The 17,554-nt window shown below is 34.1% G+C and overlaps 1 protein-coding gene across 1 annotated transcript; it reads left to right on the top strand.

Moving 5' to 3' along the window:
* Positions 1-3,570: 3,570 nt before the first annotated feature.
* LOC127950661 (uncharacterized) lies at positions 3,571-11,167 on the top strand. Its single transcript, XM_052547816.1, has 3 exons — positions 3,571-4,053; positions 4,105-8,890; positions 11,143-11,167. The coding sequence occupies exons 1-3, from the start codon at positions 3,693-3,695 to the stop codon at positions 11,165-11,167; spliced, it is 5,172 nt and encodes a 1,723-aa protein (XP_052403776.1). The 5' UTR covers positions 3,571-3,692.
* Positions 11,168-17,554: the final 6,387 nt, after the last annotated feature.

Raw genomic sequence — 17,554 nt, 5'->3', positions numbered from 1 at the left:
TTTTGAATGGCTGTTTACACCCGTACACACTCATACATAGACTTGTATGTGTACTCATGATATTATTGGAAAATTTACTTATTTATACAGAATTTTGAAATCATTTAGAAAAAAAGGTAAATTATTTCTTTATATAGAAAATAAAAACAAATTGTATCAAATAATATGAAATAGTTGTAAGTTAAAAAATGTGGTAAAGGTATCTCAAAGAAGGTTAGGTAAATGACTTTTCAGCAAAAATAATTGAAATGTAACTGAAGTATTTCATCATTAGATGTCAATATAACAAATTAAAACAGGGTTGTGCAATATAATTGCTTGGAAGTGTTTTTAGATGTATAGTTCGCAGGGATTTAAAGAATGATGTTTATTGTTCATCATCTGTGTCTTAGTGCAATCTCATTATTGAAAAGCTTAGTTTACATTTAAGGTACATTTTATCTTTATATATATATATATATATATATATATATATGTGTGTGTGTGTGTGTGTGTGTCTGTGTGTGTGTGTGAATAATTATGTTTTGTTTAGATATTATGATTAGCTAATGTTTTCTGTTAATAGTTGCCAGTTTTTATTTAGTTAACATTAAGTTTTATTACTTAAGTTTACAATTATGTAAATTTAATGCTTGTATTTATTTTATGTTTCCATACATAGACATTTTAAGTACAAAGGTCCAAAATAAGCAGAGTGGCATGTAATGTAATCATTAATAGATGTTATTTTTAAGATGAATTAACACTATGTTCTTAAATTCTTCACTGTATTGTGTTTGTGAATTATGATGCAGTGATGTTTCATTTAATTTCTTTTTATATTTTGTGTATAGATGCCTCGGACGAAGCAGTCTCAGCGTTCCCAGGTGGCTAAGAAAAGAATAGCAGACCGGATGGATGCTGTTCCATCAGAGGCCCTGGCACCTCTTAAAAAATTGCCAGGATTAACTGAACGTTGTGTCTATCACAACGTGCAAACAAACTCTGAACAAAAGTCTGAATACAAGTCTGAATACAAGTCTGAATACAAGTCTGAACAAAACCCTGAAAAAACCTTTGAAAACCCCCCTGAAAAAACCCCTGAAGAAAGTACTAAGATAACTGTGAATGATGTTTCTGCTCTATCTCCACAGACTTCTTACATCAGTGGCTCTTTCCATCAAGGAGATTACCGTTTTGGCCGGAATAGGGGAAGTCAATGTGGTGCAAACAGTTTAACTGCAATTATGATGTGTAAGATGAAAAGTGTGTTGCAGTGGACGAGAAGTGACCTGAATGCTGTTCTGATCCATGGAGATGACCTGTACAGTGCCATGAGAGACGCAGGGAAAATCAACGATCCTGAATCCGGCTTCATAGCTGTTCATGAGCTACCAGACACATACACACTGAAAGATTGTCGGTTTTCAATAAACTATGGTGAAGCATTGACTGGCTTGTTTGGTGTCAATAAATATGATGGAGAACTACAAGGGTATGCTATGTCTTTTGATGAAGCAGTAAATCGAGCATTCCAGAGCTTTGATACGGTTTTAGTGAATATTAAGCTAACCATATGTGCAGCTGTCAGAGAAGGTTCCTGGTATGCAGTGATTGATCCACATTCAAGACGAGGTGATGGCAGATGTGTAGCAGACGGTAAGAGTGTAGTGGTTTACCATCGTAACTTGCACTCACTGATTGTTCATTTCCGGAAACTTGCCGCGTCTATAAATGCACGTTACCAGGAGTTTGAGGTAACTGGGGTCAACGCGGTTATGACTGGCAGAAAACGGCCATTCTGGCAAGTGATCGAGAATGCTGGTCCAGCAGTAAGTGAGAGTGAAGGTGATGTTCAGTGCAGTCAATCTCCGGGTGATTTCATGGACGTAGATGAAACATCTGTGAGAGAAACTTATGCACGACAGAGACCAAAAACACCATACCCATCTAATGAAAATGAAGGTGATGTTGAATTTACTTCACAAGCTGCTAGTGTTTCTTTACAGTTTAGTCCATTAACACATGAGAAGCAAAGGGCTGTTTGCTTAAAGTTAAACATTGCAAACATTGTAAAACATCAAATCGATCCAACCGAGACTGTTGAAGTGGTTGAGCCTTGTGAAACGAACAAGGTTGTTGCAGATGGAAACTCTTTTTTTAGAGCATTAGCCTTTGCTGTAAGTGGAACGGAACGAGAACACCGAAAAGTGAGACGGGCTGTCGTTACACACATTCTGCAGAATGAAGAAAAGTACCTACAGTATCTCAGACAAGGATACAGCTCTGTACCAGACTACATTGCCAAAACAAGAATGAAATTCGTTGGAAATCGGGCGACAGAGATGGAAATACAAGCAGCCAGTGATTTAATTGGCACAGACATATTTACATACAGTCAAGAGAAATGGTTTAGATTTTCATCTTCAAATGCTTCCTTTAATGCACATGGTTGTCAAGACAGTGGCATATATTTGAAACATGTAAACAGCTGCCATTATGAAGTTGTTGTATGTGGAAAGAGCAAGGATGGTAACTGTGCCTTAATTTGTAAATCACCATTTCAAGATTCACTGTCTGATCTAGCATCAAATGTGTCTTTAAAGTCACGTGAGGATTCTAGTGAGAAACTTGACTGCAACAATAGTACAGAGTTCAAAGAAGAAAAACAAATGAAGCCAAAGAAAAGATCCCATGAGGATGAAACTTACATTTCAATGATGAAATCCATCAATAAAAAATACAAGAAAAATGAACAGCATAAAGGAAAAATGAATAAACGTGTAAACAAATCAAATGATTTACACTGCAAAGCTGTGTCAGAAATGAAACCTGATGTTGACTGCAGTCAATCTTTGACTGATTTCACAAACATAGATAAAATATATGTGCATGAATCGTGTGTTGAACAGAAAACTGAAAAGATTTCTTTATATCCAACAAAAGAAAATTCAGGTGATGTTGAATTTGTTTCAGAAACTGTCAATGTTTCTTTACAGTTTAGTCCATTGACACTACAGCAACAAAAGAGTGTTTGCTTAAAGCTAAACATCGTAAACATCATAAAAGAAGACAATAATTCAAATGAGATTGTTGACATGGCTGAACCTTGTGAAACAAAAAGTATTTTGGCTGATGGTAATTGCTTTTTTAGATCAGTAGCTTTTGCTGTAAGTGGAAGTGAAGAAGAACACCGAAAAGTGAGACGAGCTGTAGTTACACACATACTGCAAAATGAAGAAAAGTATGTACAGAATCTCAGACAAGGATACAGCTCTGTATCAGACTACATTGCCAAAACAAGAATGAAATATGTTGGAAGTTGGGCGACAGAGATGGAAATACAAGCAGCCAGTGATTTAATTGGTGTAGACATATTTACATACAGTCGAGAGAAATGGCTTAAATTTTCATCTTCAAATGTGTCCTTTAATAGACACAGCTGTCAAAACCATGGAATTTATTTGAAACATGTTAACAGCTGCCATTATGAAGTTGTTGCATGTGTAAAGAGCAAGGATGGTAACTGTGGCTCCTTTTGTAAATCAACATTTCATAATTCAATGTTTAATGCATCATTAAAAGGTTCATTATATGCATATAGGCTTAACAAAAAGAAACTCCAATATGCTACTAATATTACCGTAAAAGAGAGGAAAAAAATTCAAGTAAACAAGAGATATCATGATGATGAAACTTACAGAGTACAGGTAATGACATCCAGCACTGAAAAGTACAAAACAAGTGAACAGCAACGAGAAAAAGTAAGGAAGTGTAGCATAGATAAATACAATTCAAATGATTTGCATCGTGAGGCTGTTAAAAAATATAGCGTCCTAAAGTACAATACAGATGAGGTACACAAAGAATCTGTGAAACACTACAGTAGTCAAAAATACAGTAAAATCGAAAGACACAAGGAGTCTGTTAAGCAGTACAGCATAGACAAGTATAAACAGGACGAGTCACACAGAGAGTTTGTTAAACAGCAAAGTGTCCAAAAATATCATAAGAATGAAATACATAAAGACATAGTGATACATTACAATATAGAAAAATATAAAAATGATATTAGTTTTGCCAATAGCATTAAAATGAGAAATGTTAAAACACAACATGAAGCAGAAATCAAAAGAAAGGTAATAGACTATGTAATTGAAGAGTTTAAACAAAAAATATCTTCAGGTCCTGAATATGTTTGTGCAGTGTGTCATCGTTGCTGCTTCAAAACACAGGTCAAACGCTGCAGTAAAAATAAATATTATCAAAAATCAAATCAAGTTGGCTGTATTGCAGAAAAATGTATAACACTTAATTATGTTCATAAATGTAACAAACACTGTAGTCACGATTGTGTATATAAAAATAGCCCTGCTGAATCTCTGTGGATTTGCCACACATGTGACAAAAAAATTTGTGAAGGTAAACTACCTGCTGAAAGTGTTGCAAACAATCTTGCTCTGGATCCTATTCCTTCTGAACTGAACTGTTTAAACTCTCTTGAGCATCATTTAATAGCAAAGAATATTCCATTTATGAAAATGCTGGCTTTACCACGAGGAGGACAAAATGGAGTCCATGGGCCTATAAGCTGTATTCCATCTAATGTTACAGAAGTGGTGAATGTTTTACCTAGATCTGAAAATGATTTGATGATACGTGTAAAGCTTAAGAGAAAACTGACATATAAAGGGCATTACGAATATAAATATGTGCAGTCAGAGAAGATAAAAAAAGCTTTGGCATATTTGAAAGAAAATAACAAATGGTATACAGATGTGGAGTTTAACAACAGTTGGACCAATCCTCTGAGTAAAACAGAAGAAGACAGTAATGATAAAAGCAATAATGTGTCTGATTTAGACATTTGTCAGGATGTGTGTGTTGATAATGAACACAATACTGAAAATGAAGATGAAATCACTGATGAAACACTTCATGATCGACAGCAGCATGGTTTGTTTATGGATTCATGTTTGCAGCCAGTGGATATTGCTCAAGAGGTTTTAGATCAACATTTTGATGGAGTTATGTCACTTGCACCAGCAGAGGGCAATAATCCAGTGAGATTGTTAATGGATGAAACTAATGAAGCCAAATGTTTTCCAGTTCTGTTCCCAAAAGGAACAGGCACATTTCATGATTCACGACCTGAAAAATTAACACTGTCTAGATATTTAAACAACAGAATTTTAAATGCAGATGGACGTTTTGCCCAAAATCTTGACTATATCTTTTATGGACAATACTTATCTGAGCTCAATCAAGTTATCTCTAATGTATCTATTGCTTTGAGGAAAGGCTATGATTCAAGCAACAAAACAACAATTACCTCAGAAATGTTGACAAACAAAGATTCACTTCAAAGGATTTTGAATTATGACGAGGGTTACAAGTTTTTAAAGCCAGTGAGAGGCAGTCCTGTTTTTTGGCAAGCTGTTCAAAAAGATTTGTTTGCAATGGTGAGGCAACTTGGGATCCCAACATGGTTTTGCTCATTTTCTTCAGCTGACTTGCGTTGGCCAGAATTATTGCAGTGTATTGTGAAACAAGAGGGTTGTCAAACTCCTATTGATGAACTGAATTGGTCTGATAGATGTGGGATGCTGAAACGAAACCCAGTAACTGCTGCCAGAATGTTTGATCATCGATTCCACTGTTTTCTGAAAGATGTGATTATGTCACCAGCTCAACCCATTGGAAAAATAATAGATTATTTCTATCGAATTGAATTTCAACAACGTGGATCACCTCACACACATTGTCTGTTTTGGGTTGAAAATGCACCACAAGTCGACAGAGAGGATGATGATGAAGTTGTAGCATTTGTTGATCGTTATGTCACTTGTGAAATGCCACCTGAAGAGGAAACAGAAATGCATGAAATTGTGAGCACTGTCCAACAACACAGCAAAAGACATGCAAAAACTTGTAGAAAGAAAGGCACTACATGTAGATTTAACTTTCCACGTCCACCTAGCAAAAATACTTTCATTACAAGAAACAGACAAACTGATGAGAATGAAAAAACAACAGATGATGGACAATGTAAAAGTAAAGACAAAAAGGGAAAGAATTCTAATGATATATCAAAAGATTTAGCTGAATCTATAATGAAAAGAGTAAGAGAATGTTTGCTGAACACTGATGCTGTCTTTGACTCTGTCGACTCTATGTTTGCATCTATTGGTATAAATCAAGAGATATTTGAATGCGCTTATAACAAAATGACAAAGAAAACAAATGTTGTGCTGAAAAGGAAACCAAGTGATGTGTGGGTAAATCAGTATAATAAAGATCTCTTGCAATGCTGGAATGCAAACATGGACATACAGTTTGTTGTTGATGCTTACTCTTGCATAGTGTATATCATTTCCTACATTTCAAAAGCAGAGAGAGAAATGGGATTGCTGCTGGCAAATGCACAGAAAGAAGCACACAAGGATGGCAATATGGATGCAAAACAAGCTTTAAGAAAACTTGGAAGTGTTTTTCTTCACAATAGAGAAGTGTCTGCCCAAGAGAGCATTTATCGTTTGACTAATATGAGATTAAAAGAAGGATCGAGGAAAGTGGTTTTTATTCCAACTGGTATTAATACAGTAAAAATGAGTTTACCTTTAAATATCATAAATAAAAAGGCTGAAAAGGAAGAAACTGACAATGATGAAATATGGATGAAAAGCATCACAGACAGATACAGAGCTCGTCCAAAAACTCAAGAATTTACAGAAATGTGTTTAGCGTCCTTTGCATCAGAATACAGAGTTCTGTCCAAATCTGAAAAGTCATGCACAGACCGAGTAAAACTGGAAAATGACATGGGGTTTGTGAGAAAAAGAACTCGGACAGATTTTGCAGTCGTACGATATGCTCGTTTTTCACCAACTAAAAATCCTGAAAATTATTATCAAAGTATTTTGGAATTATTTTTGCCTCACTTTTTGCAAAATCAACTGAAACCACCAAATTTCACTTCATATCAGGAGTTTTATGAGACTGGATTTGTCACATTGTATAATGATGAACTTGAGTCAGTGAAAATCATAGTCGACACAAACAGGTCAAAATTTGAAAAAGAAGCAGAGACAATACAAAAAGCTCAAGATGACTTAGAACAACATGGACCGATGGAAGACGCTTGGGCCCAAATCTGTCCAGAAGCAGAACTTGAGCGTTTAGAATGTCTAGATACTAGAAAAGAACAACCAATAGAAACAGAGGAAGGTGATGATGTCATTCCTGATCTATTACCAAATGTTCATGGATTCACATTAGAAAAGAATCCTTGTGCTATGACAAAGAAAGATGCAATGTGTTTGCTGCGTTCTTTGAATGAGAAACAGTCACAAATCTTTTATAAAGTGCGACAGTGGTGTCTAGCAAAAGTACAAGGTGAAAACCCAGAACCATTTCATGTGTTCATATCTGGGCCTGGAGGAGTTGGAAAGTCAGTGTTGATTAAAGCTATGCATTATGAAACCTCTCGCATTCTATCAAAGTTATCAGAAAATCCAGATGAGACACATGTGCTCTTAACAGCTCCGACCGGTGTCAGTGCCTTTAACATTAGTGCAAAAACTATACATTCAACTTTCTCTATTGGAATGAATGCTACATTGCCATATCAGCCACTTGGAGATGAAAAAATTAATTCCTTGAGAGCAAAATTGGGAAAATTGGAAATATTAATAATTGATGAAATTTCAATGGTTGATCATAAACTTTTGGCATATATTCATGGCAGATTGAGACAAATCAAACAAACAGGAGATTATTCAGCATTTGGAAAAGTCTCAGTAATAGCAGTTGGAGATTTTTATCAACTTTCTCCCGTCAAAGGAAAACCACTTTATACTGAACCAGTGAACAGCGTGAATCTTTGGGAAACTCACTTTAGTTTTGTTGAACTCACAGAGATCATGAGGCAGAAGGACAAAGAATTTGCTGAATTACTAAATCGTTTAAGGTCACGTAAAAAGAATGAACCAATGCGTGAAGATGATGTTACTATGCTTAAAAAATGTGAAACAGGTGATGGTGATGAAAGTACAGACATTCACATTTATGCAACAAACAGTGAAGTTGATGTACACAACATACATATGCTGCATAAATTATGCTCAGACACAGTTACTGTAAAAGCACAAGACTTTGAGAGAAATGCTAAGACTGGCCGAATGCAAACAAAAGATGGGCATCATTTCAAAGTTCATAACAGCTGTTTAGAAAAATCCCTTGAATTAGCTACTGATGCTCGAATAATGCTTATAAAAAATATTAATGTTTCAGACGGTCTTGTGAATGGAATTTTTGGCACAATTAAAGAATTCTGTTATGATGATAATGAAACATTTCCCTCAAAAATATATATTGAATTTGACAATGACCAAGTTGGTAAAGAAGCAAGAGCCAAACATCCGTGTTTAAAACCTGGACTGGAAAAAGCAACACCAATTGAACCTGAAGAAGAGAAAGTAACCAATGATGGTGGTGTCAGAAGGCAGTATCCTATCAGATTAGCTTGGGCTTGCACAGTTCATAAAGTACAAGGCTTAACAGTTGACAAAGCTGTTGTTTCAATGAAAAAGATATTTGCTGCAGGACAAGCGTATGTAGCATTAAGTCGAGTGACCTCTCTTGATGGACTCATCATTGAAGATTTCAAAGAAAACGTTATTTTTGCGAAGGATAACATTGAGCAAGCACTACAGAATATGCCTCCATTCATTCTTCCATGTGAATCAACAGAAACTTTCAAATACAGAATTATGTTACACAATGTTGAAGGATTAATCCCACATAAATTAGATATTCGCCAAGATAACAGATACTTTGAAGCAGATATGATATGTGTAACAGAGACATGGTTGAAATCAAACAATGTGGAGAATGAAGTGAGTCTTGATGGGTACTATTTCCATGGAAAAACACGTAGTGCTGCATATGACACAAGTCAAGATGTTTTTGCGAAACTAAAAGAGGAAAATCGTGGTGGTGTTGGAATATATCACAAAGAAAAAGTCAAAGTTCATTTAATGGATTTACCATGCATGAACATTGAATGTATGACGTGCAGAATAGAACATCTGGACACAACTGTGGCAGTTGTATATAGACCGCCATCATATAACATTGCCTTGTTTCAAGAAATGTTGACTAACTTAGTTCATGAAATTAACTGCTTACCAGGTGGGAAAATAATTCTAGGAGATTTCAATGAAAACATTTTCAATTATTCAAGCATTTATCATCTTATGCAACATTTTGGTTTCACACAAATTGTTGAGAAACCAACAACTGAAAATAATACATTAATTGATCATGTTTATGTGAAAGACATTGACTTGGATAAAATAAAGATTGATATTATGCCCACTTACTTCAGCTATCATGATTGTGTTGTGCTTAAATGGTTAGCATAATCAAATCGTCCAACAAGATGGGGGGAGGGGGGATGCAGAGGTGAATTTTAAATGTGGACGGCCTCTGTGGGGAAACATACTGCCTTCACATGCTATCGGAATTAGTGGTGTGCACCAAACTCTCTCTAAATCAGCGGTTCTTAATTCTGAGGCCTCATTTATAAAATGTGTACAGAAATCTTCCTAAAGTTAATCTTATGATTACTTGTCAAATTTGCAGTTTACATTTTCAAAAACCTGCTATACTCATAAAAGAAAAACTGTGTACATATGCTCCTACAAATATAAATGCTGACTTGGATTTAGGCATATGCACATACTGTTTATAAAGGACATCCCAGCTGTTTGTGACCCCCACTGTACATATTTTGCATGTGTCAGTTTTTTATCAAAAATGATTCAAATCACAAGAATGTTACAAAACAGCTGCATATATGAACAGTGTTTCAACTGACATGCTTCGTATAAAGTGTTCATTGCTCTACCAATTTAATCTGTCTTCAGAATTTTCAGGCAAACATAACCCCTGCTCTGCACAATAAAATTCACAATTTTGTAGTAGGATTTAAGATGAACAAGATTAAGAACTGCTGCTTTAAAAGGATTGGCCTCAAACTCAGTACCCAATTTCACTACTAGCTCTACCTGAGTCTGTCTTCCTAACTAATAATTGTAATATGTGTTTCTTATTCATATGTGATGCCACCTGAATGGTACTTGACTGACATCTATCTTTGTCCTCTTTAAGTTCTTTTTATGAATTACTGTTTTGGTACTATCAAGGCGCCTCTATAATGTAAATGCCGTTTTAACTGTGAGATACCTGAGTTTGTTCTGTTCCCTAAGTAGGCCTGTGCATGCCACTAATGAGAAGAAATATACATTTCCTAGTTGAAAATTTAAAACCAATATAATATTGAGTAAATGTCTTCAGTAGCAAAGTATCAATCAGTAAGATTTTGTAAACAACAAATAAGCAAAAAATCATCTTGTCTACCAACAAAATTCATATTGTTTTACACATCAAAATACATAAACACGAACAGGTCATGATTTTCTCTTCAAATGAAAAGGTAGGACATTTCCGATAGCATGTGAAGGCAGTATGTAGCACTGTACATTTACTGGGTGTTAAGGCCTTGAATGTTTTCATACTGAAATTGCAATTATAATATTTAGCTGTTAATATAAGTGTGTGTGTGTGTGTGTGTGTGTGTGTGTTTGTGTGTGTGCATATAAATGATTGTTTTTTATTATATTATCAGTACTTTTCATTAATTTACTAATTCATTCATTCATTCATTCATTTTTTTCTTTCATATATTTTTGTTGTACAAAATGTTTATGCAATGTCCTTTTACCATGAATGTATATGCAAACTTTATTATACTGTTACTGCTAATGAAATTCCTAATGAATTGTTTAAAAAAATTATGTACAGTAAAAATAGTTTGTAGCAAAATGATAAAAATATGAAATATTTGCAGCTTCATCCTCATCAACACTGAAAATATTGAGAAAGAGGTAAGATGATTTTTATCATTTAACATAATGATGAGTTTTATTATATTGATATAATGTAAAAAAACATTTAGCATTTTGCAATGTTTATATTTGAAACATAATGTCTTAAATCATTACATATTATAGTTAAATTGACTATTTACTCATTTAAAACATTTAAAAATATAACATTTGTGAGAAATAATTTTTTTCCTAATCAAAATCTTATCCTCAGGTACACCACAGCACGTTCACAATGATGACAACATTCTATTCAATGTAACTGCATGGATAACTACGCAAGAAAGAATGCTTTGACTGCACAGAACTTTTGATACACCACCATGGACATCTTTGGCCAAGTAACTAATGGCAGGCTGCTTTCATGGATTCATTTTGTAAACACCAAATATTGACTATCGTCTGTATGCCTCAATTCAACACCAACTGACATTCATGGGATGATACTACAATTTTTCTCTGTCCAGTTTTATTGACTTTGCACCGGCTGGAGCTTTAGATTTATGATCTTGGATCTCATCAGTAGAAAGCAACATAGTACTGTGCTCTTATACTGGCATTAATGTCAAATTCTGTTGTCCTGGACTTTGTAAAATGGTGATCTTTTTGATTATCTTAGTTAAAACTCTATTTGAATTGGATGAAACTATTGTTTATTGCTCCATAAATGCACTCTGTAGACCTGGAACTACACCTGACACCATTCACCTCAAGGCAACCTACTTGAAAAGACAAGTAGCACAGATATTCTGTGGTGTTGGTATTATCTAGATGTCTAAATGAAAATGAAGTATGTGCATTCTTGCTACCTCATATCCACAGCAAACACCAGTGACATGTTATCCTTTACTCTAAACTGCTATAACCCTGATTTACTTACATGTATGAAAAAGGATTGTAATTATTTTACTTTCTATTGTACCTTCTGTATTGCACACTGGCTTGTATAACTTTAGGGTTTTTGGGTTCTATTCACAATATTTCAGAATTTAACATACAACCAACTGAAATTCAATGAATGAATGTATAAATAATTTTATTTCTTTATTTATTACTTTTTTTAGTTTTTGTTTTATTTAATTTTATTTCACAATTCTGTAATTTTAAATGTTTCCAATAATTAACAACCATTATTTTGTATTTACTCTTATTATATTTTTTTTACGTATCATTTATCATTTTTCATGCAGTGTGTTAATGGGTCATAGTTTTCTAGCATATCTATTAACAGAAGTCATAGAAGTGAATTGAATTGAATTGAATTGAATTAAGCAAATGAATGAATGAATGAATGAATGAATGAACAAACTAATAAATGTAAATTTTTATAAGCTACTTTTTAAATAATTTAAAAACTATTTAAATAAAATGGGGATATTTTATGTATTGCTGTATATATCTCCTTTAAACTGAAAAACATAAGGGTTTATAATTACTATATAAATTATTTATTGCCAATATCATATTAAAATATTTGTTTATTTCATATGATAATTTGTTTGTTTTTCTACAAAAACAAATGCTATGAATTGTGCAAAGATATTGTGTTAAATAAATTGTGATATTGTATAAGGAGACTTGTTTTAAATGTACTTCTTTACAACAGTTTAAAAATATCAATAAACATATTATGGAAATATGCAACTGACCAATTAATACTAACACTTGCCTGTTCACTGTTTTTCATTTATTTGAAAGGACTAGACTTTTGGAACTAGACTTAATCTTTGTCTGGGAAACATCTTTAGAGGTTTTAAACCTTTATAGCTGTCACAGTGTTAATTTTTCTCCAATCTCCATAAGATTCTCAATTTTTATTTAGAATAATATAATGCATGAATTTATGCAATTTAATAAAGTTTCCAGTTTTCTACTAGAAGTTATAGGCTTTTTTGTACATGATATAAATTTGAACTAATAAAATGCTTGCTGGATTTTCCTTTTTATAATATTCTTTCTGTCTTTATGAAGTGGTAAATTGAGAGCTTTGACTAAATGTGATTTTAAATGAAATAATGACCTAAATGTCACTACATCATTAAACCAAACATTAAAGAGTGAATATTTCCTGCCATCTAGTGGTTGTATCTGCACTTTAAGGTAATCCAAACATAGACACATGCTCTTTTTATTCTTCATAGCTAGTAAAGTATTGATTGATAGCATTGGTCCCAAAGGCAAACTTGTTCTGAATAAAGAGATGTATCATATGATATGAAGATCTAGTGTTCGTGTGAATATATGAGCTTTTTTTTTTTTTAGCATAGAAATATTGTGTTTCTAAAGCCTTTAAACTGTTATAGCGCCACCTATGGTCCGATCACCATTCAACTGTCCATGATTGTTAAGTCATTTGACACATGATTTCACCAAGTTTTGAGCTTTTGTTTTGGTTTTATAGGCTTTGTGGTATGTTTGGCCACACCCCTTTTCTTAATTACCCCTTTAAAGGTAACCAAAGTACAAAATTCATTTTACGGTTAAACTGTAATCAAAATGGGGCAAAATTGTAAAAACTGATATATCTGTATGAACAAAATGGAAAACATTGACTCAATGAGATTTAAAATGTTATAACAGTTAATTTTTTTAACATTTTGGCATGAATTCATGAAAGCTTGGAACAATAGTGTTTTACTTAGAATGAATGAGCCCATTAGTAGTCTTCCGCTGCCATCTAGTGGTTATAAATTGCATTTACTCAAACAACACTGTTTTTAAACATAACTGTTATAGTGTAATGTTTTTTGCCCAATCTCTCTTAAATTTTGCATGCTTGTTTAGAATGAAATTAGGCTTTATTTTACACAGTTTTGATAGTTTGTGGGCTTTCTGTTTTTATAAATAGGCCTTTGTGTACACTGTGAAAAGAACATATTATACAATCACTGATTTATAGTTGTCCAAATGCAATTTTTCAACATGTTTTTGATTATTATTGACCTTCAGAGTCTAGAGAATTGTACTTCAGTGGTTTTATTGATTTTCAGCTTAAAGCCTTGGACTACTTTGCCAAAGTAACTTTTTTAAATAATCTTCAATATTTAATTAACAGCTTTATTGACAACATTGATCCCAAAAGTTGTTCAGAATGAGGAGATCTATCATATGATATGAAGATCTAGTGTTTATGTGAATATATGAACATTTTCAGACAATTTGAGGCCATTTACCATATCAATCTTATGTTTTGAGACCTTTTCTACTGTCATTGCGCCACCTGTGGTCCGATCTCCATGAAAATTTGCATGCTTGTTAAGAGTCACCTGTTACATGTTTTCCCCAAGTTTCATAAAGTTTTGAGTTTTCGTTTAGGTTTTATATGCTTTTGGGTATTTTGGTCACGCCCCTTTTCTAATTTAGCCAGTTAAAGCTAACCAAAGGACAAAATTCAAATTTTTTTTGATAATTATTGATCTAGAGAGTCCAGAGAAAATTACTGCAGTGGTTTGGTTTCGATCGGGTAAAAAATCTGGGACTAGTTCGCAAAAGTAAGTTTTTAACATATTTGTGAATAACAATTGAACGATTTGATTGACATCTTCGCTCCTTGAGGCAAAGTTGTTCACAAAGAGGAGATCTATAATATGATATGAAGATCTAGTGTTTGTGTGAATGTATGAACATGTCCTACAAATTGTGATCATTTTCTATTGAAAATGTGTGTTTTTGAGGCTTTTTCAACTGTTATAGCGCCACCTATGATCCGATCTCCATGAAACTTTGCATGCTTGTTAAGAGTCACCTGATACATGATTCCACGAAGTTTCATAAAGTTTTGAGTTTTCGTTTAGGTTTTATAGGCTTTGGGGTATGTTTGGCCACACCCCTTTTACTAAATTACCCCTTTACAGCTAACCAAAGGACAAAATTCAACATTTTTTTGATAATTATTGATCTAGAGAGTCCACAGAATATTACTGCAGTGGTTTGGTTCCGATCGGACAAAAAACCTAGGACTAGTTCGTAAAAGTAGGTTTTTAACATATTTGTGAATAACATTTGAACTATTTGATTGACAGCAATAGTTCTTGAGGCAAAGTTGTGCATTATGAGGAGATCTATCAAATGATATGCATATTGTGTTGATAAGTGAAACACCACGTGATTACAGAGCCAATAAACTCGTTAGCGCCAACTAGTGGCCGATTTCTTTCAAAATTCTTACAGACCTTAAGGTTCATGAGTCGAACGCACCCAGCGAGTTTCGTTCCGATCAACATCCGTTAACCCTTTCAAATAGGTGCTTAAAATTGTTTGGCCAATGGCGGCCATGTTTTTTGAGATATGCAAATGTCCTCATAGGTACTTGTGCCCCTTCAGACAAAGACACTGCATACCAATTTTTAGGTCGATCGAGCCAACGGTAGCCTAGTTATAGCCATTTATGTGTTTTTTCTTTTTATAGCGCCCCCAAGTGGCAGAGGTGTGCAATTTTTTTTATTTGACCAAAGTTTTAGGTCTTACAAATGTGTAGCAAGTTTGGTTAAGATATCTTATTTCTTTCACGAGTTATAGCCTGTTGCGTAAAATTGGTCCTCGACTTTCGAACGTTTTGGCATCCCATTACGACAGCGAGTCGAAATTTCAACTTTTTTTTGATAATTATTGATATTCCCTGGCCAGAGAACATTTCTGCAGTGGTTTGGTTCAGATTGGGCGAAAAACCTAGGACTAGTTCGCAAAAGTAGGTTTTGGACATACGTCAAATTTGCGAAAAAACGAGGCCTCCTAGACCCAAAATCAGAGTGACCGTTTTTAATTTCGCATGACCCACGGATTCCGGAAATGTAAAATTTTTGGCTCTATGATAAGCGGTTTAGGAGTTATTAGCACTAACGCATTTTTGATCACTGTAGCGCCCCCTTTAGGCCGATTGGGGCGAGCCTTTGGATCTGACAAGAAGGCCGGACTTCTACCATCTGACCAAGTTTCAGCGCTCTAGGCCTTACGGTTTGGGCTGCACGATCAGTTTGAGTGGAGAATAATAATAATAATAATAATAAAAATCCTAACAGATACAATAGGGTTTCAGCACTGCGTGCTTGAACCCCTAATTAAAGCTGCAAGCAGCATTTACGGGGTTCAAGCACATTAAGGCCTCTGAGGTGGTCTGAGCCAACCTGGATGTACGGATGACAGTTAAACACATCCAAAACGGAGAATAGGCTGACAGACAGACACACGCACTGAAATTAAATGATTAAACTAGTTTTAAGAGTTTGGATGTCATTTTCAGGTTTCACTGTAATCATAATGTGGCAAAATTTTAAAAACTGGTACGTCTGTATGAACAAAATGGAAAACTTTAACTCAGTGAGATTTAAAATGTTGTAACAGTGTTTTTTTTATTGTTTAGGCATGAATTCATAAATCTTCTCAAAAGTACTGTTTCAATTTGCTGAATGAGCCCATTAGTGGTCTTCCGCTGCCATCTAGTGGTTGCATTTACTCAACACTGTTTTTAAACATAACTGTTATAGTGTAAAGTTTTTTACCCAATCTCTCTTAAATTTTGCATGCTTGTTTAGAATGAAATTAGGCTTTATTTTACACAGTTTTGATAGTTTGTGGGCTTTCTGTTTGTATAAATAGGCCTTTGTGTACACTGTGAAAAGAACATATTATACAATCACTGGTTTATAGTTGTCCAAATGCAATTTTTCAACATGTTTTTAATTATTATTGACCTTCAGAGTCTAGAGAATTGTACTTCAGTGGTTTTATTGATTATCAGCTTAAAGCCTTGGACTACTTTGCCAAAGTAACTTTTTAAAATAATCTTCAATATTTAATTAACAGCTTTATTGACAACATTGGTCCCAAAAGTTGTTCAGAATGAGGAGATCTATCATATGATATGAAGATCTAGTGTTTATGTGAATATATGAGCATTTTCAGACAATTTGAGGCCATTTACCATATCAATCTTATGTTTTGAGACCTTTTCTACTGTCATAGCGCCACCTGTGGTCCGATCTCCATGAAAATTTGCATGCTTGTTAAGAGTCACCTGTTACATGTTTTCACCAAGTTTCATAAAGTTTTGAGTTTTCGTTTAGGTTTTATATGCTTTTGGGTATTTTGGTCACGCCCCTTTTCTAATTTAGCCAGTTAAAGCTAACCAAAGGACAAAATTCAACATTTTTTTGATAATTATTGATCTAGAGAGTCCAGATAAAATTACTGCAGTGGTTTGGTTTCGATCAGGTAAAAAATCTGGGACTAGTTCGCAAAAGTAAGTTTTTAACATATTTGTGAATAACAATTGAACGATTTGATTGACATCTTCGTTCCTTGAGGCAAAGTTGTTCACAAAGAGGAGATCTATCATATGATGTGAAGATCTAGTGTTTGTGTGAATGTATGAACATGTCCTACAAATTGTGATCATTTTCTATTGAAAATGTGTGTTTTTGAGGCTTTTTCAACTGTTATAGCGCCACCTATGATCCGATCTCCATGAAACTTTGCATGCTTGTTAAGAGTCACCTGATACATGATTCCACGAAGTTTCATAAAGTTTTGAGTTTTCGTTTAGGTTTTATAGGCTTTGGGGTATGTTTGGCCACACCCCTTTTACAAAATTACCCCTTTACAGCTAACCAAAGGACAAAATTCAACAT

This window comes from Carassius gibelio, chromosome B2 (assembly GCF_023724105.1).
Source record: "Carassius gibelio isolate Cgi1373 ecotype wild population from Czech Republic chromosome B2, carGib1.2-hapl.c, whole genome shotgun sequence".
Taxonomy (NCBI): Eukaryota; Metazoa; Chordata; class Actinopteri; order Cypriniformes; family Cyprinidae; genus Carassius; species Carassius gibelio.
Note: the sequence above shows the minus strand (reverse complement) of the source record. Positions and strands in the feature narration are given on the sequence as shown.

What these genes read in the sequence shown, in the direction of transcription:
- LOC127950661 (XM_052547816.1), top strand. Translation starts at nt 3,693, where the DNA reads ATGACATCCAGCACTGAAAAGTACAAAACAAGTGAACAGCAACGAGAA. An exon ending in AAAATATAAAAATGATATTA is followed by an intron (nt 4,054 to 4,104) that starts GTTTTGCCAATA and finishes AACATGAAGCAG; the next exon opens with AAATCAAAAGAAAGGTAATA. An exon ending in AATGAAGTGAGTCTTGATGG is followed by an intron (nt 8,891 to 11,142) that starts GTACTATTTCCA and finishes TCTTATCCTCAG; the next exon opens with GTACACCACAGCACGTTCAC.